Source organism: Bos mutus, chromosome 3 (genome assembly GCF_027580195.1).
Source record: "Bos mutus isolate GX-2022 chromosome 3, NWIPB_WYAK_1.1, whole genome shotgun sequence".
Classification (NCBI taxonomy): Eukaryota; Metazoa; Chordata; class Mammalia; order Artiodactyla; family Bovidae; genus Bos; species Bos mutus.
In genome coordinates this window covers 6,206,048-6,231,512 of record NC_091619.1, presented here as the reverse complement: position 1 = coordinate 6,231,512, position 25,465 = coordinate 6,206,048, and the positions used below count along the sequence as shown (strand labels likewise).

The 25,465-nt window shown below is 39.1% G+C and overlaps 1 protein-coding gene across 1 annotated transcript in view; it reads right to left on the bottom strand.

Annotated features, from left to right (window-relative positions):
• Window positions 1–2,767: 2,767 nt before the first annotated feature.
• HSD17B7 (hydroxysteroid 17-beta dehydrogenase 7) overlaps window positions 2,768–25,465 on the bottom strand; it is a 29,954-nt gene continuing 7,256 nt past the window's right edge. The window contains exons 4-9 of the mRNA XM_005890489.3: window positions 25,220–25,334; window positions 19,277–19,471; window positions 15,551–15,655; window positions 14,759–14,815; window positions 9,272–9,370; window positions 2,768–4,093 (exon numbers count right to left, since the gene is read on the bottom strand). Of these exons, the coding sequence (XP_005890551.1) occupies window positions 3,992–4,093; window positions 9,272–9,370; window positions 14,759–14,815; window positions 15,551–15,655; window positions 19,277–19,471; window positions 25,220–25,334 (673 nt within the window). The 3' untranslated portion in view covers window positions 2,768–3,991. The remainder of the gene's footprint in view (window positions 4,094–9,271; window positions 9,371–14,758; window positions 14,816–15,550; window positions 15,656–19,276; window positions 19,472–25,219; window positions 25,335–25,465) is intronic.

Sequence of the window (25,465 nt, the reverse complement as noted above, 5' to 3'; positions counted from 1 at the left end):
AACAACAACAAAAAAAATTTAATTTGTGTGGAAACACTAAAGGCCTGACTAGTCAAAACAAGTTTAAGAAAGAAGAGCAGAGCTGGATAAATCATGTTTCCTGACCTCAAACTAAACTTCAAAGCTACAGTCATCAAAACAGTATGTTACTGGCACAAAAGCAGACATTTAGCTCAAGGAAGAGGATAGAAAGCCCAGAAATAAGCCCACATGCTTATGGTCAATTAATCTATGACAAAGGAGGATAGACTATATAATGGAGAAAAGACAGTTTCTTCAATAACTATTGCTGTAAAACCTGGACAGCTATATGTAAAATAATGAAATTATAATGCCCTATACAAAAAAAAAAGTCTCAAATGGATTAAAGACCTAAATGTAAGACTGGATACTATAAAACTCCCAGAGGAAAGCATAGGCAGAACACAGCAACATTTTTTTTTTTTTTTTGATCCATCTCCTGAAAGTGTTAGTAGCTCAGTCATGGCTGATTCTTTGAGATCCCATTGACTGTGGTGGCTCAGCTGGTAAAGAATCCACCTGTAATGCGGGAGACCTGGGTTCGATCCCTGGGTTGGGAGGATCCCCTGGAGAAGGGAAAGGCTACCCATTCCAGTATTCTGGCCTGGAGAATTCCACATCAATGGGGTCGCAAAGAGTCAGACATGACTGAGTGAATTTCACTTTCACTTTTGACTATAGTCCTCCAGGCTCTTAAGTTCATGGAGTTCTCCAGGCCAGAGTACTGGAGTGGGTAGCCATTTAATACTCCAGGAAATCTACCTGACCCAGGGATTGAACCCAGGTCTCCTGCACACTGTAGACAGATTCTTTACCATCTGAGTCATGAGGGAAGCCCTAAAGTAAAGGAAATAAATCAATGCAAAAATAAAGTTTGGCCTAATTAAACTTAAAACCTAAAAGCTTAAAAGCAAAGGAAACCATGAACCACCCTATAGAAAATATTTAAAAATCGTGATTGACAAGGGGTTAATTTCCAATATATACAAATAGCTTATACAGTTCAATAGTAAAACAAAATCAAACACCCCAATCAAAAAATGGACAGAAAACCCAAATAGGCATTTCTCCAAAGAAGACATATTGATGGCCAAAATAAATATGAAAAAAAAAAAAAAAAACTCAACATGGCTACTTATTCAGTTCAGTTCAGTTGCTCAGTCATGTCCGACTCTTTGCCACCCCATGAATCGCAGCATGCCAGGCCTCCCTGTCCATCACCAACTCCCGGAGTTCACTCAGACTCACATCCATTGAGTCAGTGATGCCATCCAGCCATCTCATCCTCTGTCGTCCCCTTCTCCTCCTGCTCCCAATTCCTCCCAGCATCAGAGTCTTTTCCAATGAGTCAACTCTTCGCATGAGGTGGCCAAAGTACTGGAGTTTCAGCTTTAGCATCATTCCTTCCAAAGAAATCCCAGGGCTGATCTCCTTCAGAATGGACTGGTTGGATCTCCTTGCAGTCCAAGGGACTCTCAAGAGTCTTCTCCAACACCACAGTTCAAAAGCATCAATTCTTTGGCGCTCAGCCTTCTTCACAGTCCAACTCTCATATCCATACACGACCACAGGAAAAACCATAGCCTTGACTAGACGGACCTTTGTTGGCAAATCAAAACTACACTGAAGTATAACCTCACAGCAGTCAGAGTGGCCATCTTCAAAAATTGTACAAATAGTAAATCCTGGAGAAGGTGTGGAAAAAATGGAATCCTCCTATGCTATTAGTGGGAATGTAAACAGGGACAGCCACTATGGAGAAGAGTATGCAGGTTACTTAAAAACTAAAAATAGTTACCGTATGATCCAGCAATCCTAGGCTTCCCTGATAGCTCAGTGGGTACAGAATCCACCTGCAGTGCAGGAGACATGGTTTGATTTCTGGGTTGGAAAGATCCCCTGGAGGAGGAAATGGCAACCCATTCCAATATTCTCACCTGAAAAACGCCACAGAGGAGCTGGTGGGTCCAGTCCAGGGTTGCAAAGAGTTGGACATGACTGAGAGACTAAACACAACACCAGCAATCCCTCTCCTAGGCATATATCTGGAGGATGAGAACTAACTGGAAAAGATACATGCACCCCTATACTCACAGCAGCACCATTAGCCAAGACATCAAAGGCACCCAACGTCCCCTGACAGGTGAATGGATAAAGATGTGGTATATAAAAATGCTCAGCTACTCCTGAACTCAGCTGACTACTACTCAGCCATTAAAAAGAATGAAATAATGCCATTTGCAGCAACATGGATGGAGCTAGAGATTGTCATGAGTGAAATAAGTCAGAGAGAGAAAGACAAATATCGCATGATAGCACTTATATGTGTAATCTAACAATTTGATACAATGAACTTATTTAAAACATATAAATAGATTCACAGAGATAGAAAACAAACAGGGTTAAGTAAGGGGATAGTGGGGGAGGCGTATTTAAATGAGCAGTTTGAGAGTAACAGATACAAACTACAAATAAATAAAACAAGGATCTACTATATAGTACAGGGAACTATATTCAGTAACTTGTAACTATCTATGGTGGAAAAGAATCTGAAAAACTGAATATAACTGAATCACTTTGCTGTACACCTGGAAACACTGTAAATCAACTATACTTTAATTTTTTTTTTTTAAATTCCAGAAACAGAGACCACTCAGTCAGATGGCATGTGCTCACTCAGTGCCTCACATAGTAATATTTCAATCATGACACCCTGGCTTATTAATCTCTAAAAAATATTGTGTAGTCATTGTTCTCAAAAAATGCTCTTTATTCATTCACATATATTACTGCATTTCATTCTCACTTCATATCCATGAACAGAGAATACAGGAAGATTCCACTTCACAGACAAAAAGCTTGAGATCCACAGTAAAGTACTTCTTCCCAATTAACAGTGAGTAAACAGAAGAATGAAAACCAGCTCTGTGCTTTCAGCTCTCTAACTTCACCCTTCTTTTTCAAAGAGAATGGAGAGTGGTCAGCTCTCATCTTCATATATGTTTAAAGTTATTAAAAATATCTTTAGCAACAAACTTAGAGAAAGAATAACCAAAATTCCACACTTTAAAACATATAGACATTATATTTACATGTAATTTTTCATATTAACTCATTAAAAATATTACTCTAATATTCCAGATGTTGGTTGAAACACCTAGGCATTTTAGCATTTTGTCTTGACATCATGCAAACTAGTCCTAACCACTTTCGACCACTACTAATACTAAGAGACATTCCACCAGTAATTATTCAATTGAAAAATCTGAGTAAATTCATTGAAACAATTTGAGTAAATCATTTTTGGTGCAGGATTACATCCGCTAAAATATGTCATGAAAACAAGTTGGTCAGTAATAAATTTGTAAACTGTGGTGAAGGTCAGGCCCACTATTAACATGGACTATCTCAATATCAATAAAAGATACTTTGAAAATACAGGGAAAATAATTCAAGTGGCCCAAATACATATACTTTTGTTACTATGATGATTAATTACATGGGCATCTGTATTAGGATTTTTAAATGCGGCATGTGGAGGAAGAAATAAGGTACAAGACCTAGGAAAACTACTTGTGAAGAACAAGGCTAAGACTGCTACTCAGAGAATGAGTAATACGTCCTCCTTCTGGGGCAGGTGAAAAGGAGAATCAGTATGTGTCTGTGTCATAATTATTCAAGTCAATACCTCATCCCATGAAATAGAGCTTGTGCTCTTGTTAGCAGAGCAAACAGGTACTCAGTTGGGTGACTCTAGCTCGACTCTGATGTGACATCATTCTTAAAGACTGATAAACTAACAGACATTCTTTTCTCACATGCACACACAAACATAATCGTAGAGGTGATTCTGCAATGAAGAGACCAGCAGAAATCACTTTTTACCACAAATGCACATGGTCCAACTCAGGAGAAACCCACACACTCCAGAACTCACAAAAGGCACAGTATGTTTCAGAGAGCATCATTTTCAGTTCTGGTTATTGGTTTTTTGAATGGTGACCCTAATCTCCTTTTCAAGTTTCAGTAGCTTTTGGTAAAATTTTTCAGCAGTGTCTTCATCTAGGTCCATCTGGAAAAGAAGCGAGATAGGCGTGACTAGAAAGGAAAAATAAACAGTATTTGAATAAAAGGATTCCATTTAAATAACAGGTAAGAGAATCCAAAAAAGGCCCAGAAGGAAAGCTGTGGTGGAAGCCATGTGGGGAATGTTAGGAATCTCAACATTTTGTCTTTAAGTACAACTGATACTTACCTCCTAGTAAGTAACTTCTTCAATAAAAGAGCTCTGATCTTAGCTGAACTCACTGCCCTGCAGATGAAAGACTAAGTCTCCAGCCTTCACTGAAGCTAATGGTACCATGGACTAAATTCTGGCCAATGAGATATAAGTGGAAGTGTGCGGTACTACCCAGGACTCTCTTTAAAGGTAATGAGGCACCCCTTTCTTTCTCCCTTCTTCACACTGCTCTCCTGAACCATAAGGATGAGGACCATACCTCAGGGATGGCAGAGGGAACCTGGATACCTGACAATCTGCCAAGCTGCCAGGCTAGCCCAAAGCTGCCATTCTCCAAACTGCTTTACATGCAAGAAATATTAGCTTTTATCTTGTTTTATCCACTTTACTTTACATTCTTGTTTTATGTAGAAAATTAATTTTAACTGATACATTGTATGCAAAGCAAACTTCCAGCCCCCAAAGCTAAAAGGCTACAAATTAAAGAAAACTTTAAAACCTTTTGGAAAAACATTTACATTCAATCATGTTAGCATTTTTTTCATGTTGTAACTGGAAGAGGAATTACAGCTCTCTTTAATTCAACCCAATCTTTAAACAGCAGAAAGCTGACTTACTAAAATTAATCGAAGGTTAAAAACAGTCTGCGATGCATTTCCAAGAAATGCTAATACAGTCCTTTGGTTTACGGAATTAAACATTTTATCCCCTTGGTAAATCAGCCACTCCTTTGACATCAATAGATGTAAATTCAAACAAATTCTGAGGACCTGAAAGTAAGCTTATTTGTTTACAATAGAGTTCCCAAGACGGCTTCCCAGGTGGTACTAGTGGTAAAGAACATGCCTGCCAATGCAGAAGACGCAAGAGACGCTGGTTCGATCCCTGGGTCAGGAAGATCCCCTGGAGAAGGAAATGGCAACCCACTCCAGTATTCCTGCCTGGAGAATCCCATGGGCAGAGGAGCCTGGCAGGCTACAGTCCATGGGGTCTCAAAGAGTTGGACATGACTGAAGCAACAGAGCACATAGCACAGAGTTCCCAAAGAATTTCTTGGGATGTTGTTATGCATTCTTAAATTTTAAAAGGAAACGAAAACATCATACAGTCAAGAGCAACTTAGAAACAGCAGGATGAAACATGTCAGGCGTATTTCCTAACTGTATCAACTCCTCAAAGCCTTTGCTAGCATTATGTGCATAGTGCGGGTCTCTGAAAGAGGGGGGATATAATATGAAGCATTTCTCAGACTTACTTGGATGACAAATTGCTTTTTGCAAATCTTAAGGAACTAGTATCTCACAGAATATAGTTTGGAATACACTGGAGGTTCTTAGGTTCATTTTCAGTAAACATATACTATGGGAAGTGGAGAGCATGGTTCCCTTTAAAACTCAAGCTACTGACATATAGACAAGGTCACTGTCAATTATGACTCTGCCTAAGCTAACTTATTTGCTTCAATCCAATTTTCCAGCAAATTTGGAAAACTCAACTGTGGCCACAGGACTGGAAAAGGTCAGTTTTCATCCCAATCCCAAAGAAAGGCAATGCCAAAGAATGTTCAAATTGCGCACAATTGCACTCATCTTACACACTAGCAAAGTAATGCTCAAAATTCTCCAAGGCAGGTTTCAACAGTGTGTGAAACGTGAACTGTCAGATGTTCAAGCTGGTTTTAGCAAAGGCAGAGGAACCAGAGATCAAATTGTCAACATCCACTGGATCATCGAAAAAGCAAGCAGGTTCCAGAAAAATATCTAGTTCTGCTTTATTGACTATGCCAAACAAAGGCTTTAACTGTGTGGATCACAACAAACTGTGGAAAATTCTTAAAGAGATGGAAATACCAGACAACCTGACCTGCCTCCTGAGAAATCTGTATGCAGGTCAAGAAGCAACAGTTAGAACTGGACATGGAACAATAGATTGGTTCCAAATAGAAAAAGGAGTATGTCAAGGCTGTATATTGTCACCATGCTTATTTAACTTATATGCAGAGTACATCATGAGAAATGCTAGACTGGATGAAGCACAAACCGGAATCAAAATTGCCAGGAGAAATATAAGTAACCTCAGATATGCAGATGATACCACCCTTATGGCAGAAAGCGAAGAACTAAAGAGCCTCTTGATGAAAGTGAAAGAGGAGTGAAAAAGTTGGCTTAAAACTCAACATTGGAAGTAAGCCAGAAAGAAAAACACCAATACAGTATACTAACACATATATATGGAATTTAGAAAGATGGTAACAATAACCCTGTATGTGAGAGAGCAAAAGAGACACAGATGTATAGAACAGTCTTTGGACTCTGGGAGAGGGAGAGAGTGGGATGATTTGGGAGAATGGCATTGAAACATGTATAATATCATGTATGAAATGGATCGCCAGTCCAGGTTCGATGCATGATACTGAATGCTTGGGACTGGTGCACTGAGACGGCTCAGAAGGATGGTACGGGGAGGGAGGTGGGAAGGGGGTTCAGGACGGGGAACACATGTATACCCGTGGTGGATTCATGTTGATGTATGGCAAAACAAATACAATATTGTAAAGTAATTAGCCTCCAATTAAAATAAATAAATTTATATTAAAAAAAAAAACCTCAACATTGAGAAAATTAGATCATGGCATCTGGTCCCATCACTTTGTGTCAAATAGATGGAGAAACAATGGAAACAGTGACAGACTTTATTTTCTTGGGTTCCAAAATCACTGCAGATGGTGACTGCAGCCATGAAATTAAAAGACGCTTGCTCCTTGAAAGAAAAGGTATGACCAACATAGACAGCATATTAAAAAGCAGAGACATTACTTTGCCAACAAAGGTCCATCTAGTCAAAGCTTTGGTTTTTCCAATAGTCATGTATGGATGTGAGAGTTGGACTATAAAGAAAGCTGAGCACCAAAGAACTGATGCCTTTGAACTGTGGTATTGGAGAAGACTCTTGAGAGTCCCTTGGACTGCAAGGAGATCAAACCATCCATCCTAAAGGAAATCAGTGCTGAATATTCATTGGAAAGACTGATGCTAAAGCTGAAACTCCGAAACTTTAACCACCTGATGTGAAGAACTGACACATTTGAAAAGATTCTGATGCTGAGAATGATTGAAGGCAGGAGGAGAAGGGAATGACAGAGGATGAGATGGTTGGATAGCATCACCAACTCAATGGACATGAGTTTGAGTAAGCGCTGGAAGTTGATGATGGACAGGGAAGCCTGGCATACTGCAGTCCATGGGGTTGCAAAGAGCTGGACATGACTGAGTGACTGAACTGAACTGAATTTTATTTTATGCCATTGCCTCCTCACAATAAGCTAGGCAGTGAAAAATGGGAGGCTGAAATAAACCTTACTCATGACAAAAATATAACAATTGATCCTTATGGGGTCACAATAATTTTTTTCATTTTCTACTATGTAAATATATTTAATTTCATTTTAGATAACAGGGTCTACAAAACACAGCACCCATTTTTCCAAACTAGGTCCCCTGCCTCTTCAAATACCGAACTATTAAAGCTAATAATTGTCATAAGTGGAACACAAAGGGAAGCTAACTTCACTTAGTAAGATGCTTTATATTTCATTCAACTTGTATCACATTTCTTGAGCACGTGCCATGTGCAAGGGAACTTGCAAGGAAGGCAGGTGTGATCCCCCTCTTCACAGAGCTTACCCTTGGAGCAAAGAGCCCACTGCTGTATGAGTTCTACCCAGAACTGGCATTCAGTTCAGTTCAGTTCAGTCACTCAGTAGTGTCTGACTCTTTGCGACCCCATGAATCATAGCACGCCAGGCTTCCCTGTCCATCACCAACTCCCGGAGCTCACTCAAACTCATCAATTCGGTGATGCCATCCAGCCACCTCATCCTCTGGCGTCCCCTTCTCCTCCTTCCCCCAATCCCTCCCAGCATCAGAGTCTTTTCCAATGAGTCAACTCTTGGCATGAGGTCGCCAAAGTACTGGAGTTTCAGCTTTAGCATCATTCCTTCCAAAGAAATCCCAGGGCTGATCTCCTTCAGAATGGACTGGCTGGATCTCCTTGCAGTCCAAGGGACTCTCAAGAGTCTTCTCCAACACCACAATTCAAAAGCATCAATTCTTCGGCGCTCGGCTTTCTTCACAGTCCAACTCTCACATTCATACATGACTGCTGGAAAAACCACAGCCTTGACTAGATGGACCTTTGTTGGCAAAGTAATGTCTCTGCCTTTTTATATGCTATCTAGGTTGGTCATAACTTTCCTTCCAAAGAGTAAGCATCTTTTAATTTCATGGCTGCAATCACCATCTACAGTGATTTTGGAGCCCCAAAAAATAAAGTCTGACCCTGTTTCCACTGTTTCCCCATCTATTTCCCATAAGTGATGGGACCAGATGCCATGATCTTAGTTTTCTGAATGTTGAGTTTTAAGCCAACCTTTTCATTTTCCTCTTTCACTTTCATCAAGAGGCTTTTTAGTTCCTCTTCACTTTCTGCCGTAAGGGTGGTGTCATCTGCGTATCTGAGGTTATTGATATTTCTCCCTGCAGTCTTGATTCCAGCTTGTGCTTCTTCCAGCCCAGCATTTCTCATGATGTACTCTGCATATAAGTTAAATACGCAGGGTGACAATATACAGCCTTGATGTACTCCTTTTCCTATTTCGAACGAGTCTGTTGTTCCATGTCCAGTTCTAACTTGCTTCCTGACCTTCATAGGAGGTCAAAAAAATCTAGCATGGAAGCACCTGACTCGATGTAAAAGGTCACATAAAAGCTGAGATCTTAAGAATAAATCGTAGTAATGAATCAGAAAAAAGACAGATAAGAGCAGTTGAGGTGTAGAAAAGGTGTGTCAAGCTGAAAGGCAGGAAAAAGCAGAAAGAAATGAAAATAGGCCAGTGTGATGGCAGAGAGGGGAGACCCACAGAACAGAAGCTGGACAGCTGGCAGCATGGTTGGGAACCCAGGGACCAGCCCACCATCAACCTCTTCAATGAAACAAAGCAAAGAGAGTCACCTTTTTGGACGTCACATAATTGCTTCCAAAGCCAGTGGTGGCACTCAGATATTTCACCAGAGGATTGAGAGACTCGGGCTTTTGGTGGAAAAGCCAGACCTGGAAAGGAAGAGGGTGTCAATGACTCTTCTCTTCTGCCCAAAGTGAGTGAGGCTGGAGGGGATTTTTAATCAGCACTTCAGAGAGCCCCAGACAAATTCTGACAACCCTCCTGAATAGCATCAGCTAATTGTGATGCTGGCATGAACCACAACTATAATTTATAGGAAGAAAGTAGAACAGCCAGCTTAATAGTATCCTTTGAAAGTTTTTATAAAGTTCCCATATTTAACTGACTTTTCCCTTAATCTTCAAATTAAAGCTCAGGACATGTGAACTGGAGCTCACTCCGAGAGGATACTCAGCTGACACCACAGCAAAGTACAGGTCACTGATGTAATATTTAGTTTTATTAATAGATGACTATGTACATGTACAACAATCAAAAGATGTACATGGTAGTCAAAACTCTTCCTCCCTTTCAGTTTTCTAGCCACCCAGTTCTCTCTGGAAGCAAGCACTCATGTTAGTATTCTGTAAATTCTTCCAAAGAAAATGTATTTGGTTAAAAAAACAAATACATCCATTTCTCTTAGGCAAATGGAAGCAAAATATACACTATTCCACGCTTTACATTTTTCACTTGAACAACAGGCCTTGTAGATACTTTCAAACCAGTACATGAAAATTTCAGTCTCTTTCAAAGTCGCAACCTTCTATGGATGTGCCATAATTTACATAAAGTTTCCAACTGATACAGAGGTTTTTGCCAAGTTTTGCTATTACAAACATCACTGTGATGAATGATGACTAAATTATTCTATGTAAGTTTGAGGATATCTTATTTATCTTATCTAATACCAAAGATGGAATTGCTAGGTTTAAAGGTATGCGTATTTATCATATTGCATAATATTGCCAAAGCCCTTGACAGAGGCTGTACCAGTCTACTCTCTCCAGCAGTGTGGCAGAGTGCTCATTTCCCTACGCCCCTGCCAATATAGCACCAATATATTAAACTTTCTAATCTTTGCTAATCAGAGGTGAAAGTTTTTCATTATAGTTTTAATTTGCATTTCTCTTCATATAAGATTAGGCATTTCTTCATATGATTACAAGTTTCAAAACTCTGTTCACGTCCTCTGCCCATTGTTCCAATAGGTTGTTTTCCTTGATTTGTTGACGTTCCTTTAACAATTAAGAAAATTTAGTAATTTTAGTAAATTACTAGTAAATTTAGTAAATTTTAGTAAAATTTAGTAAATAATTTCCAGTTAATCAAAATTGTAGTTTTGATTTGCATTTCTCTGATAATGAGCAATGTTGAGCATCTTTTCATGTATTTGTTAGCCATCTGTATGTCTCCTTTGGAGAAATGTCTATTTAGGTCTTTTTCCCACTTTTTGACTGTTTTCCTAGTATTGAGTTGTATGAGCTGCTTGTATATTTTGGAAATTAACCCTTTGCCAGTTGTTTCATTTGCTATTATTTTCTCCCACTCTGAGGGGTGTATTTTCACCTTGCTTACAGTTTCCTTTGCTGTGCAAAAGCTTTTAAGTTTAATCAGGTCCCACTTGTTTGCTTTTGTTTTTATTTCCATTACTCTAGGAGGCAGGTCATAGAGGATCTTGCTTTGATTTATGTCATCGAGTGTTCTGCCTGTTTTCCTCTATGGGTTTTATAGTTTCTGGTCCTACATTTAGGTCTTTAATCCATTTTGAGATTATCTTTGTGTATGGTGTTAGGAAGTGTTCTAACTTCATTCTTTGACATGTAGCTGTCCAGGCTTCCCAGCACCATGTACTGAAGAGGCTGTCTTTGCCCTCTTGTATATTCTTGCCTCCTTTGTCAAAAATAAGGTACCCACTGGGTTTATTTCTGGGCTTTCTATCTTGTTCCATTGGTCTATATTTCTGTTTTTGTGCCAGTACCATACTGTCTTGATGACTGTAGCTTTGTAGTATAATATGAAGTCAGGAAGGTTGATTCCTCCAGCTCCATTTTTCTTTCTCAAGACTGCTTTGGCTATTCAGGGTCTTCTGTGTTTCCATATGAGTTGTGAAATTTTTTGTTCTAGTTCTGTGAAAAATGCCACTGGTAATTTGATAGGGATCACATTGAATCTGTAGGTCGCATTTGGTAGTATAGTCATTTTCACAATATTGCTTCTTCCTACCCAGGAACATGGAATATCTCTTCATCTGTTTATGTCATTTTTGATTTCTTTCATCAGTATCTTATGATTTTCACCAGCTAGAATGGCCATCATCAAAAAAGTCTACAGACAATAAATGTTGGAGAGGGTGTGGAGAAAAGGGAACGCTCTTGCACTGTTGGTGAGAATGTAAGTTGATACAGCCACTAAGGAAGACGGTATGGAGGTTCCTTAAAAAACTAAGAATAAAACCACCATATGACCCAGCAATCCCACTCTTAAACATTTACCCTGAGGAAACCCTGAGGAGGAAAAAGACACATGTATCCCATTGTTCACTGCAGCACTATTTGCAATAGCTAGAACATGGAAGCAACCTAGATGCTCATCAACAAATGAATGGATAAAGAAGCTGTAGTACATATACACATGGAATATTACTCAGACATAAACAGGAATGCATTTGAGTCAGTTCTGATGAGGTGGATGAACCTAGAAACTATTATACACACTGAAGTGAGTCAGAAAGAGAAAGATAAATATCATATTCTAATGCACATATACAGAATCTAGAAAAATGGTTCTGAAGAATTTATTTACAGGGCAGCAATAAAGAAACAGACATAGAGAATAGATTTATGGACACAGAGGGAAGGAAAGGGTTTGATGTATGGAAAGAGTTACATGGAAACTTATATTACCATATGTAAAATAGATAGCCAATGGGGATTTGCTGTATGGCTCAGGAAACTCAAACAGGGGCTCTGTATCAACCTAGAGGGGTGGGATGGGGAGGAAGATGGGAGGCAGGTTCAAAAGGGAGGGGATATATGTATACCTATTGCTGATTCATGCTTGACAGAAAACAACAAAATTCTGTAAAGCAATTATCCTTCAATAAAAAAAACTTTTTAAAAAGCAAGTGCTTTGTAAGCGTAGGTGAAAGAGGGCCACATATTTTGTTCTTTGCTTACACGAGGCCTCAAAATCTTTTTTTTTCCATATTTTATTGTATTTTTTATTGAAACATAATGGCTTTAAAATAGTGTGTTAGTTTCTGCTGTACAATGAAGTGAGAAGTTAATCAGTTATATGCTTATCAAGTTCTAATGCTTTAGTTAAACTCCAAAAACTTTTTTGTACTGTTTTGTTTTTAACAGGATTTTATAATGTGAGCCAAGCATTTTATGGGAATGACCAATGCAGAAAATAAAATAAACTATATAGTCTTATCTTTGTGATAAAAAAAAAAGAAAAGAAAATTTAACCTTTATCTATGTTATGGGTAGCAGGTATTTTTCTTCCATTTTGTGGCAAATCTTTTGAGTATCTATATAGTGAGAATTTTAGTCATGTATTTTTTTTTAATTTATTTAATCAAATTTTTCAGTTTTCTAGAGTTCCTGGGAATAGTTAAGCCTCTGCACTCTTAAATTATTTTAAAATGTCCCCATATTTTTTCCAAGTAACTATACATTCTTACTTTTATACATAAATCTTATAGTTTACCTAGAATTTTATTTGACTATAAAGTATGTAGAAAAGATCCTATTCTATTTTTTGGCAGCATTTGTTGAATAAACCATCTTTACCCTCACTGATTTTCTGCATCATTATAATATATCAAACACCTATATGCTTTGGGCCTATCCTAAACTTTCTATTTTATTCCATTGAGCTGTCAGTTCACATGCCAACACTACATTATTTTCATTAAGATGGTTTTCTTTAAAATCTTACATGCTGAAATACACAAAATCCTTTACAATAAGCCTTCTCTCATTTACTCCTGTAATTCCTATTTTACAGCTAATAATAAAAGGCTTAGGCAAGTAAAAAATGTGCCCAAGAGTTCACAGTCAGAAACAGGAGAACTGGAATTTGAACAGAATTACTATAATTCTACAGTCCACATTCCTAACTACTGTATTCTAGGCCACTCAAGCTCAGCCCATTTAAGGAGATAAAATTTATTCAACCAAAGGTTGAAGAGATTCTTGCTACACATGTGATGTGCTCAAACCCTCATCTGTATCTGCAGCATATATAATCATCACTAAGTGGTAATGACATCCTACTCATCCATGCTGAAGGAAATTACACCAGGTCACAAACTTTTTGAACATGACTCTGGGAGCATGCCACTCATCTTATTAAATTCAACCTATTCTTCAGAGCCCAAATAAGCCTGACTCAGTAAGTAGAGCCTGCTCCAACTGGTCCAGCCCCATGGTGATCCTCCTTTCTGATCATTCCTAGAGTACTTGCCACTAGATGATAGAATGTCTTATTTTCTTGTCTATTTTCTCAATTCACTCTTTTTTTTAAACATGACTCTAAGCTCCTTAGCAACTGGAGATTCTGAATTTTAACTATTCCTACTCCTCTGACACAATATATACTTGACCTCTAGATTTGCCTTTCAGTGTCGTAAATGTATGGAAGGAGTAACCCCTAAATGATCATTCATTATTCTAAATGGCTGGACAAATATATTAAGAAATAAGTAATAGTGATAGGCTCTCAGGTTTCCAAAATACAAAGCAAAAATCCTGAAGGAGCTAAGTGGAGTGAGGGAAACACACACATAGAACTGACTTTTAATACAGTGGAATTTCAACCAGATGGTATAAAGCACAGAGGACAAATACATTTCATCTTGTATGACAATTCTCATCCACTGGTAGGGAATGTCTTTGGGGCCTTCAGTTGAAAAATATTCAGAGACATCATTTATGTACAACAGAACAGAGTATTATGATCCATTAGTAATGTCTGCCATTGATGAAGAAACACATGCGGTCCATCTGCATGAGTGACTTAAGAAAACAAACTGGTTTTCTAATCAAGTTAATAACTCAATTCTCTATTATTAATACAGGAAAAGAGAATCTTCATATTGGGAAATGGAGTTGGGCTTTGTTGCCTCTACTCTTGACCCATGAAACACACCTTCGCCGTGGGAAATCTCACACTGACTGCCCAGCCAACATCTTGCTTTGCCTGCCCCGACAGTGCTCCATGCTCCGCTCTCCTCTGGCTGCTCATGTCTCTTGCTTCTACAGAAGCACTGAGCCCAGAACCATGGTACTCAGTGCCAGAAAACATACTGAACTTTCAAAGTTCACTCCTAATGACCAGCATTTCACCTTATGATTCACCTTAGTCCTAAACAGGACCTTGCTTATACAGAGTCTGTTCTCATCTTTTCTGTTAAGATTGTTTCTAATTCAGTGAACTTACAGTCTACATCTGTGAAGTGAATACAACATGTTAAAACTCTAGTAACATACCAGTGCTTCTGTTCCATTGTGAGGTGTCAACGTGAAAGCGTTTGCAAAAAAGCGTAACTGAGAAAAAGAAAACAGTAGTCATTCTGTGGTGGTCTAGAGTCACAAAAGCATTATCCATTTAAATGTTAAAAAAAAGACACACTGCATTTCTTATTATAGAGTATTTTTTCAGTTTCAGAAAATAAATTGAAACAAGAAATAATTTCCATCATTTAATCCCCATTACTCCAAGTCAACCACTTTTAACATGAAGGCATATGTCCTTCTCATCTTTTTCCCATGCCTGCCATAAACAGGATACTTCTTCCTGAGCTCTACAAGGGAAGGACATTTCCTGAAAGCAGCATTTTCTAATGAGTGCTGGAGGGATGCTCAAAATACAAACAAAACAAACAAGCAAAAACATGACACTGTGATCATACAATGCACAATCATACCCTCCTTGGGAAATTTTAATGCAAGTGACTATATTAAAAGCTCAGAGAAATCCAGTTTGATATCACTTAACGCAGGTTTCTCAAAATTATATAATCATAGAACTCCTGGGCTATATGGTGCGTGATCAAAGAAACATTCCCTTAACAAACAGTGCTCACTAAGATGGAGGTACAGTGGGAGTATCAGGCAGTATGAAGCAGAGATTACATGGTAACATCAAAACTTTTGAGTGAAATGGAATTCTGCCACCTTCAAGTTCAATTACTTAAAGCACTTCCCAACCCTTAATCACATCTTTTTGGTTCCAACTTGAACAGCTTAAGTAAATCAAGAGAAGAAGCATGTATCACTTACCAGCCATATGATTGGCATGATTAACATCCACACAAAGGGAGGTAGAATTCCATATGTCAAATTGGTCAGCATCGTACCTGGGCACACTACACTGGAATACAGACCCTGGGGGCACAGAGAGGGGTAGCAGTTCATTTTAATTCAATACACATTGAGCCTGCCTCTATGTCAGTTAATAAAGGAGAAACACAAATGAGCCAGGAAGCCAGGGCGCCAAGGCTTGATGCTCTAAGCTGTCCTTGTAGCTGGGTAGACCATTTTAATTTAAGAATCACGTACTGAAAACTCACTATGAGAGGCACTTGATAATGTCTTTTATTCTCAAGTAACTCAGAGAACAAAGAGTAACCAAGCTTGAAGCTGGATGAGAAAAGCAGGACTGGTTATCTGTGTTTTCCATGGCTTAACTGAAGATCAGTTGACCAATCAAAATGAGCAGTGAGAGATAAGAGAGCCATACAAAGAAAGTCTTTGCCTGAAAGAAGTTTCTACTCTAGTAAATACAGACAGCTAAACCTCAAGTGTGTCTCTGTTTCCTGCAGGAACACAAGGCCTAGGGCTCTAGCTCGAGGCACCGGAGAGGTGGGTATGATTCCACAAAGACCTCCTCTAACTGAGGATCTCTAAATCAGGTTCTTAGCCCTGCACGCATCATTTTAGAAAGACCTGTTTTATAAAAAGAGCCCCAGTTAACACATGGCACATATTAATAATAGAAAGGTCTGTAGTAATCCTTAGAACACTGGGATTTGTTTTACTAGCTTACTTGGTTTAATTTTCACCACATTTCACGTTATTTTGATATTGACTATTTTAATTCATGGGCTTCTCTGCTGGCTCAGCTGGTAAAGAATCTGCCTGCAATGTGGGAGACCTGGGTTCTATCCCTGGGTTGGGAAGATCCCCTGGAGAAGGGAAAGGCTACCCACTCCAGGATTTCAGCCTGGAGAATGCCATGGACTGTATAGTCCATGGAGTTGCAAACACAAAGTCAGTTGGACACGACTGACTTTTACTTTCACTTTCACTTTAATTCATATTTTTATTACTTTTAACTTTTTTTTTCCTTTTAAACAAAAATAGAAAGTACCAGGATACCACAGTCAGTTCAGGGGACAGAAAGCACCCTGAGTATCAGAAGCTAGAAGGCTGGCTTCCTTTATTCACTGCTGCAGGGCCTGGCGGTGCCTGACATGGATAATTTAGACCTGAGAATCCCCTTGATTGACCAGCAGTCCTCTGAAAAAAGTCAGGAACTTTACAGACCAAAAATTCTTCCCAAATATTTTGCCCCAAAGATAGCTAAGGAGAATTTCTTAATCTGGGAACTAGCCAGGGACAGTTAGGACCTACTCAGCCCTAAATGAAGACATCTGTGAACTAAAATCCAGGGCTTTCAACACACACGACTTTCTGACGTTGAGCAACAAAAGAAACAAGCAAGGAGGCCATTTTACCTAAACTGAAGTCCCTTCACACATTTGATCTGAAGGAATGAGCGTGACGACCCTGAGTATTTCTCAAGGCTGTGTGACAGGAGGAGTCATTCATGGACAGGTAAAGTCTATCAGGCAGCCTATGCTGCTGCTGCTGAGTCGCTTCAGTCATGTCCAACTCTGTGCGACCCCATAGACGGCAGCCCACCAGGCTCCCTGTACCTGGGATTCTCCAGGCAAGAACACTGGAGTGGGTTGCCATTTCCTTCTCCAATGCATGAAAGTGAAAAGTGAAAGTGAAGTCGCTCAGTCGTGTCCGACTCTTCGCGACCCCATGGACCGCAGCCTACCAGGCTCCTGCGTCCATGGGATTTTCTAGGCAAAAGTACTGGAGTGGGGTGCCATTGCCTTCTCCCAGGCAGCCTGTAGGGATCCAACATTTCCAGTCATACAAGTCTTCAAAGGGAGGTAGTTCTTTCTTAGCTACTTCTTTCTTCATAAAAGCCAAGGTAGAACGATCATGAGCTACAAACCAATCACACAGATTTTAAAGGAGCTGGCAGCATTAGCTAAATTTTTTTTTTTTTTTAAAGATGAAATCCCAAAACTTGACAATTGAGACAAGCAAAATTTCAGAGCTTTTTATGAAAAAAGAAGCTAAATCCACTCTGACCTTATCCCTAAAAGGGAGTTTCCAGAGGACAAGCAGTTGTGACAAGTTTTTAAACATCCCAAGAAATCTCAGGAGGAGGCTCACATGTGGACCAACACACTGAGCCTGAATAATAACAATAATAACAACAGCCAACAAACAAACACATAAGCACACACATGAACAGATGCAGACCACATGACCAGACACCTACAGCCATGAGCACATAACCACACATAGTCACCTTCCTACACATGTTCACAAACATACAAAACCCACACATGTGCACATGGCTAGGCATACTCACGCATGTATGCATGCACATAGTACACATATGTACAGATACATACACATACACAGGCACATTCTAACACAAAGCATTGTTGTCAATGCTTCATACCACTCCAATCACTCAATCCTCCCAGCAAATCTATGAGGCAAACACTATTATTAACCCTGTTTCTCAGATGAGGAAACTGGAAGTACAAAGACATTAAATAATCTGTCCGAGGTGACAGAGCCAGAATTCAAAAGCAGTTCTAGAGAATGTGCTCATAGCTTCTACTTTTATACCATCCTCTTCACCAAGAGGTTTAATCCTAAGAGCCAGTTCTCAGAAGTGAGAATTCCAGCTGATGAAGGTCTCCATTCCAGAATCAACCAGATCTAAACCATTACATAAGGTTTAGACTGCTGTATCTAATGGATAATCAAAAACAGCCCCTTAAGGGCAAATAGTTTCTGCACTGCCTTTTATTTCTCCTTCCTCCTCAATTTTCAGCCTGGGTCAGTACCCTAAAAATGGTCAGCTTTTGTAAATATTGTCGGAGTTAAATTTCTCCCCAGTTCCATATTCAAAAAACACAGTCAAAGCAAGCAAAGGAAAATGCCCACAGGAGAGACTGGAGATTTCCAGTTAAAATTTTGGACCTGGGCAAGAGAAACATACAAAAAAGCACTAAGTTCCAGACCACAGAGGCCACAGAAGCCAGCATGTCTGACAAGGGTTGCTCTCTAAATCCAGTCCTCAAAAGACAGACCTCTGCAGCCTCACCAGAGATCCTCACTCTCCAAGGGCTTTCTAACTGCCAGCTGTCCTGTAACACTGGATATAACACTGGAGGCAGCACGGCTTGATGGGAAAAGTCCAAGCTTGAAGTTAAGACAGCCTTGAGCTCAGCTCTGAGCTCTACCCTTTACTGACTGTGTGACTTCTGGGTAAATGACTTTAATAAGGACTCCAAACTTTAGTGTCCTCGTATGAAAATAGGAATACTCAGACCCACCTCACTGTGACGGGAAAGGTATTAAGTGACACACACGGCAAATGCTTAACAGGAGCTACTGATATCGTTAGTAGTGTCATTCTGTTACATAAATTATAGCCCCAGAGGAGCTACAGACTGGTAAATGAACCCCCATATACCTACAAGTCTGGAGCTCATTATCTCTGCTCTAAAACTTCCTATACATCAACTGCCACTCTTTGTCATGTCTTACCTTGTCCTCACAGCAATCCTGCTCAAGAAACAATATTTCATCTTCACACTACAATAGGGAGCCAGCCATTTTACTAAGCAATCAGTGCTGGTTCAGCAAACACTGCCCTGCCATCTCCATATTGCTGAGACAGGCTACCTGATGGTTGAAGTGTCTGTTCAAAGCCACACTCAGAAGGTCAATCGCGTATTTGGAAGAGCTGTAGGGCTCCTGGCCTTTGCTGTGCTGGACATCCTCAAAGCTGAAATTAGATTTCTTTGCATTGCGAGATGATGTCCAAATGAGCTGAGATGGACTCTCACTGTGACACAGGAGAGATTCTAGTTCCTGAATCTGAATGAGGAATAAAAGAAACAAAAAAAAAGTATCAAAATATACTAAGGGATTACAAGATAACAATTTTGAAACCAATATAAATGTACACTAGAATTGAACAGGTGTGTCATTGGTAGAGTGGGCCACAAGTAAGCAAGAGAAGGAGTTTAGACTGATCCATGTGGTAAGGGATTAGAGTCAGAGACATCAGTGTGAACTCATGTTTAGCTTAATAAAGATTCAGATGTTACATACAAAATATTTATAGATATTTATATATAAATGGGTTAGCATGCACATAGATATTTCCTTGAATTCCAGAAAAACATCTACATCTGTTTCGTCAATTACGTTATAGCCTTTGACTGTGAGAATCATAACAAACTGTGGAAAGCTCTTAAAGAGAAGGGAACACCAGACCATCTTACCTATCTCCTGAGAAATCTGTATGTGGGTCAAGAAGCAACAGTTAGAACCCTGTATGGAACAACCGATTAGTTCAAGTTTGAGAAAGGAGTACGACAGGGCTGTCTGCTGTCACCCTGTTTGTTTAACGTATGTGCTGGGCATATCATGAGAAATGTCAGGCTGGATGAGTTACAAGCTGGAATCAAGATAGGAGGGAGAAACAGCAACAACTTCAGATATGCAGATGATACCACTCTAATGGCAGAAAGCAAAGCAGAACTAAAGAGACTCTTGACGAGGGTGAAGGAGGAGAGTGAAAGAGCTGGCTTAAAACTCAATATTAAAAACACTAAGATCATGGCATCCAGCCCCGTTACTTCACGGCAAATTGAAGGGGAAATGGTGGAAGCAGTGACAGATATCCTCTTCTTGTCACTGTGGAAGGTGACTGCAACCATGAAATCAGAAGACGGTTGCTTCTTGGCAGGAAAGCTATGACAAAGCTAGACAGTACATTGAAAAGCAGAGACATTACTCTCCAAAAAGGTCTGTGTAGTCAAGGTGATGGTCTTCCCAGTAGTCACATATGGTTGTGAGAACTGGACCGTAAAGAACACAGAATGCCAAAGAACTGATGCCTTCAAACTGTGGTGCTGGAGAAGACTCCTGAGAATCCCTTGGACAACAAGAATATTATACTAGTCAAATCTTAAGGAAAGTCAACCCTGAATATTCCTTGGAAGGACTGATGCTGAAGCTGAAGCTCCAGCATTTTTGTCCTCTGATGTAAACAGCCAACTCACTGGAATAGTCCCTAATGCTGGCAAAGATGGAGGGCAGAAAGAGAAGAGGGCATCAGAGGATGAGATGGCTGGATGGCATCACAGATAAAATGGACATGAACTTGGGCAAGCTTTGGGAGATGGTGAGGGACAGGGAGGCCTGGTGTGCTACAGTTCCATGGGGCCACAGAGAGTCAGACATGATTGGGAGACTGAACAAAACCAAGATATGTCCTTGCTCTGTGAGCTGAGAGGGCCTACAAGCACATGCTATCTCAACAGCAAGGAGCACCAGATCTTGGTTTCTAATACCATCCTCCAATAAAAGGAAACAGATCTCCTCAGAGAAATGTCTGATTCTGAGACTGGGATAGGAAATATATAACGTGAGTCTTAAACATCATGTGGTGTCAGGAAGGACATGCACAAAACAAAACCCGAAAGCCACAGTGATGAGGCTATGTCAAAGATATAGAAGTGCCACAGGATAGAAAGCCTAGAAGTAAATCCACGCACCTACGGTCAAATGATCTACAAGGGAGGGAAGCACATAGCATGAAAAGAAGGTCTCTTCAATAGCTGGCATGGGGAAGACTGGACAGCTACATGCAAGTGAATGAAATGAAAACATCCTCTAATACCACATTCAAAAATAAACTCAAAATGGATGAAAGATCTAAATGTAAGACCAGATACTATAAAACTCCTGTAGGAAAACGTAGGCAGAACACTCTTTGACATAAATCACAACAATATCTTTTTGGATATGCCTCCTAGAGTAATGAAAATAAAAACAAAGCTAAACAAATGGGATCTAGTTAAACTTAAAAGCATCTGCACAGCAAAGGAAACTATAAGTAAAACAATAAATTGAAAAAATAAATATAAAAAAATACAACCTACAGAATGGGAGAAAATACTTACAAACAATGCAACCCATAAGGGATTAATTCCAAAATACACAAACAGCTTATTCAGCTCAATATCCAAAAACAAACAACCCCATCAAAATATGGGTAGACGATCTAGACATTTCTCCAAAGAAGATACACACATGGCCAAAAGGCACATGAAAAGATTTTTAACATCAGTCATTATTAGAGAAATGCTAATCAAAACTATTAATACAATGAGGTATCACCTCACACCAGTCTACAAATAACAAATGCTGGAATGGTACAGAGAAAAAGGAAACCTCTTAAACTGCTGATGGGAATATAAATTGGTACAGCCACTATGGAGAACAGTATGACAGAGCTCTATTAAAAACAGAGCTATCAAAACATACTTCAAAAAGACACGTTCACCATGATGCACATTGCTGCACTATTTCCAATAGCCAAGACGTGGAAACCACCTAAATGCCCACCGATAGATGAATGGATAAAGATGTGGTGCGTGCATACACACAAGCACACATATCACTCAGCCATAAAATGAACAAAATAATGCCATCTGCAGCAACGTGGATGAACCTAGAGATTATCATACTAAGTGAAGTCAGAGAAACACAAATACATGATATCACTTATATGTGAAATCTAGAAAAAAGTGACACAAAAGGATTTACTTACAAAATAGAAGTAGACTCACAGACATAGAAAACAAATTTGCAGTTACCCAAGGGTAAAGGTGGGCGGGACCTACTACTATATATAAAATAAGATAACCAACAAGGACTGTATAGCACAGAGAAGTATACTCAATATTTTGTAATAACCTATACAGGAAAAGAATCTGAAAAAGAAGATATGTATGTATATAGATATACATATGCACGTATATATAACTTAATCATTTTTCTGTACCCCTGAAATTAACAAAACATTGTAAATCAACTATACTTCCATAAAAGTTTTTGAAAAAGATATAAAAGCTCCAACTGAAAGAGGTCCAATGGCCCAAGCTAAAATCATTCGAGTAAGAAAATAATGTTTATAATTCAAAGGAGAAAATGCATATCCATGAATCTGCATGGATGTCACAAATACCTTTATTCAGCTTTACTAAGGAATAATAGGCCAATAAATAAGTGGCTGAATAAAGAATTAAGTGGAGGAGAACAGACATATCTCCCTTGCAGAAAAACTCCAAATAATTCATATAGCTACTCCATGGTTAAGAAGGCCAAGCACCACCAAGTGTGGGCTGCACAAAGTAACTCTCTTCCACAAGACTACTACGGGAGAAAGAAGCAACTTGACAAAGGAAAAACCTGACAACTACTACTTCAGGTCAGCAGATCAAAGAGAACGTCAACACTGATAAGACACACTGACAGGACGTGACGACACTGGCACTCTATCTCTGTGGCCTTCCTTTCAAAAACACATTTTCTCAAATCTAGTCATGAGGAAAACAGACACATCCCAATAAGGAACCATGTACAGAACACCTGAGCAGTAATCCCCAAACTGCCAGGGTCATCAAAAACAAGGAAAGTGTGAGAAATTATCACGACCAAGAAGAGCTTAAGGAGATTTGACTTCTAAATGTAATGTGAGATTTAACTACTAAATGGGATGCTAGAACTGAAAAAGGATATCACACAAAATTGAAGAAATCTGAATAAAGTATGGAGTTTCGTTAATAGAAATATATCAACATTGGTTCACTAACTGTGACAATCTACCAAACTATGTAGGATGTTAATAGTAGAGGAAACTGGGACTTCCCTGGTGATCCAGTGGTTAATACTCCAAGCTTCTAACGCAAGGGGGTGCAGGCTCAAGCCCAGGTGGGGGAACTAAAATCTCACACGCAGCATGATGCAGCCAAAAGATAATAATAATAGAGGAAACTAGGCCTAGAGTATGCAGAAAATCTCTCTGCAATAATTCTGTAAATCTAGAGCTATCCTAAAATTAGAATTTTATTAAAGAAATATCTAGGAATGCTTGCAGATCTGCAATGAATATTTACATCAAATCAAGAGAATCCATGAACATGAGATTAACTCAGTTATCTGGTTCCACAATGTATACTGCACTGTACCTGGAACTTTACAGAAATTATCTCTAGTCTTCTAACTATCTCTAGTCTTCTTCTAATGATCTAACAAAATTTTGATCATTTATAATCAAACTGGGGATGGAACCATTCACATAACACATTTATACCTGGACCTAGAATCCAAGTTTGTGTTCCACAAAGTGGTAAGATTCCTAAAAATAATCTGGAGAGAGTAGAAGGCATCATAAACCTTCCTGTTATTTTATTTGATAAATCAATCCCCAAACCCCTGCTGTTAGGCCTACCTACATAAGGATACACAATGTTAAGTCATGTCACCAGGCCACCTGTGATAATTGTGCCTTTGGTCACAACTCTCCTCCGCCATTCCCCCAAACTGGATTACCCCAAAATACTAGATTTCCTTAACAACTTGATGTTTTAAACAGTAGATTCATCAAAAAGTTGACAGACTATTAATACTAACATTAACTTACCCTCTATCATTGCCAACTAATTTAATAACTCAAAAAGAGGGCAAAGAATGAGAGGATTATAAAAACATAAGATATATTAGATGAATCTCCGAAGAGTTATAAAACATGATCAAATATGAATTCAATCCTATCCTGACTATATTTTAACTTTTATCATTGAAAAAGCAATACCACATTGTTTTTTAAGTGCTAAAGGATCTAGAATGTACATGAATCTCACACTCACTTCTGATATTCTGGTACCCCAGTTCAAAGGGGTTCCCAATTTCATTTGTATCATTTGTGTATTTGTTTATACAAATGAGGCCACACGATGCATAGCACAACCAGCTGTTTCTTCTCAATAATAAAATACTAATGGCTATCCCATCTAAGTGCAAAAGATCTTTTCTTTTAGTGGTTTCACAATATTCCAATGTTTATGTACATCTTAAGTTATTATATTTATATTTACAGCTAGCCCTCAAGGAGGTCCAATTATGAGGGAAATTATATTTAAGGTGAAAAAAAAATGACCATAAATCTAAAAGTGTCAGAGATACAAATTCTGTGCATCAGAAAGAGTTCTTCTAATACCAAAGAATTAAAAGCAACTGGCAACAGAGCTGGGCATTACTTAATCTAGGTAGTAAAGCTGTTTTATGAGACTAAATGTGAGGCAAGAACACAGAACAACTTAGGCAATTTGCTTAGCTTTATATGCATGCCTGGAATTGTAACACATCAGTTTGGATGCTTAAGAAATCACATCAAGACAGTAAAAGATTAAAGTACCGTCTAATAGTGTCTTGTCTGTTACCCCATCCTATCTAATGACAAGCCCAGTTTCAAAGACCATGTAGAACAGGACTTGTGCACTTCCTCAGTTCTGTTCATTGTTTCTAAAAGCGCTTGTGTGTTCATATTTTACTTTCCGCTCTCTGAAGTTGATGTCCAAAGGAAAAAATACACCAGCAGGCTGCTTCAGGGAAGCAATGTTTTCAAAGAGTCATCACCCCATTTAAACACTCAAAGATGCAATGCCAGCCATAAACTAATGAGCTTAACAACACAGCACTGGACATATCTGCACACGTGTTTAGGATCGCAGCACTAAGTGTTGCTTACGAAGCCTAAAACCTTTTTACCAGGATAAAGTGGCCAAAGACATTGGTTTCAAACACCTCCTGGAGCCCATCAGGGGTTATCTTGTCATTCTGGGTCAGCAGTCCTTCAGCTGTGGAGAACATATGAATCACTTTTCTGAAACAGCAGAAGACAATGGTATGACATTTTAAAGCTTCTTTAACTGAAGATAGTAAAGAGATACCCCTCCTGCCTTCCCTGACCCCCCAACTTTTCCTTGCTTCTGTAATAACAGGAACAGAAATACT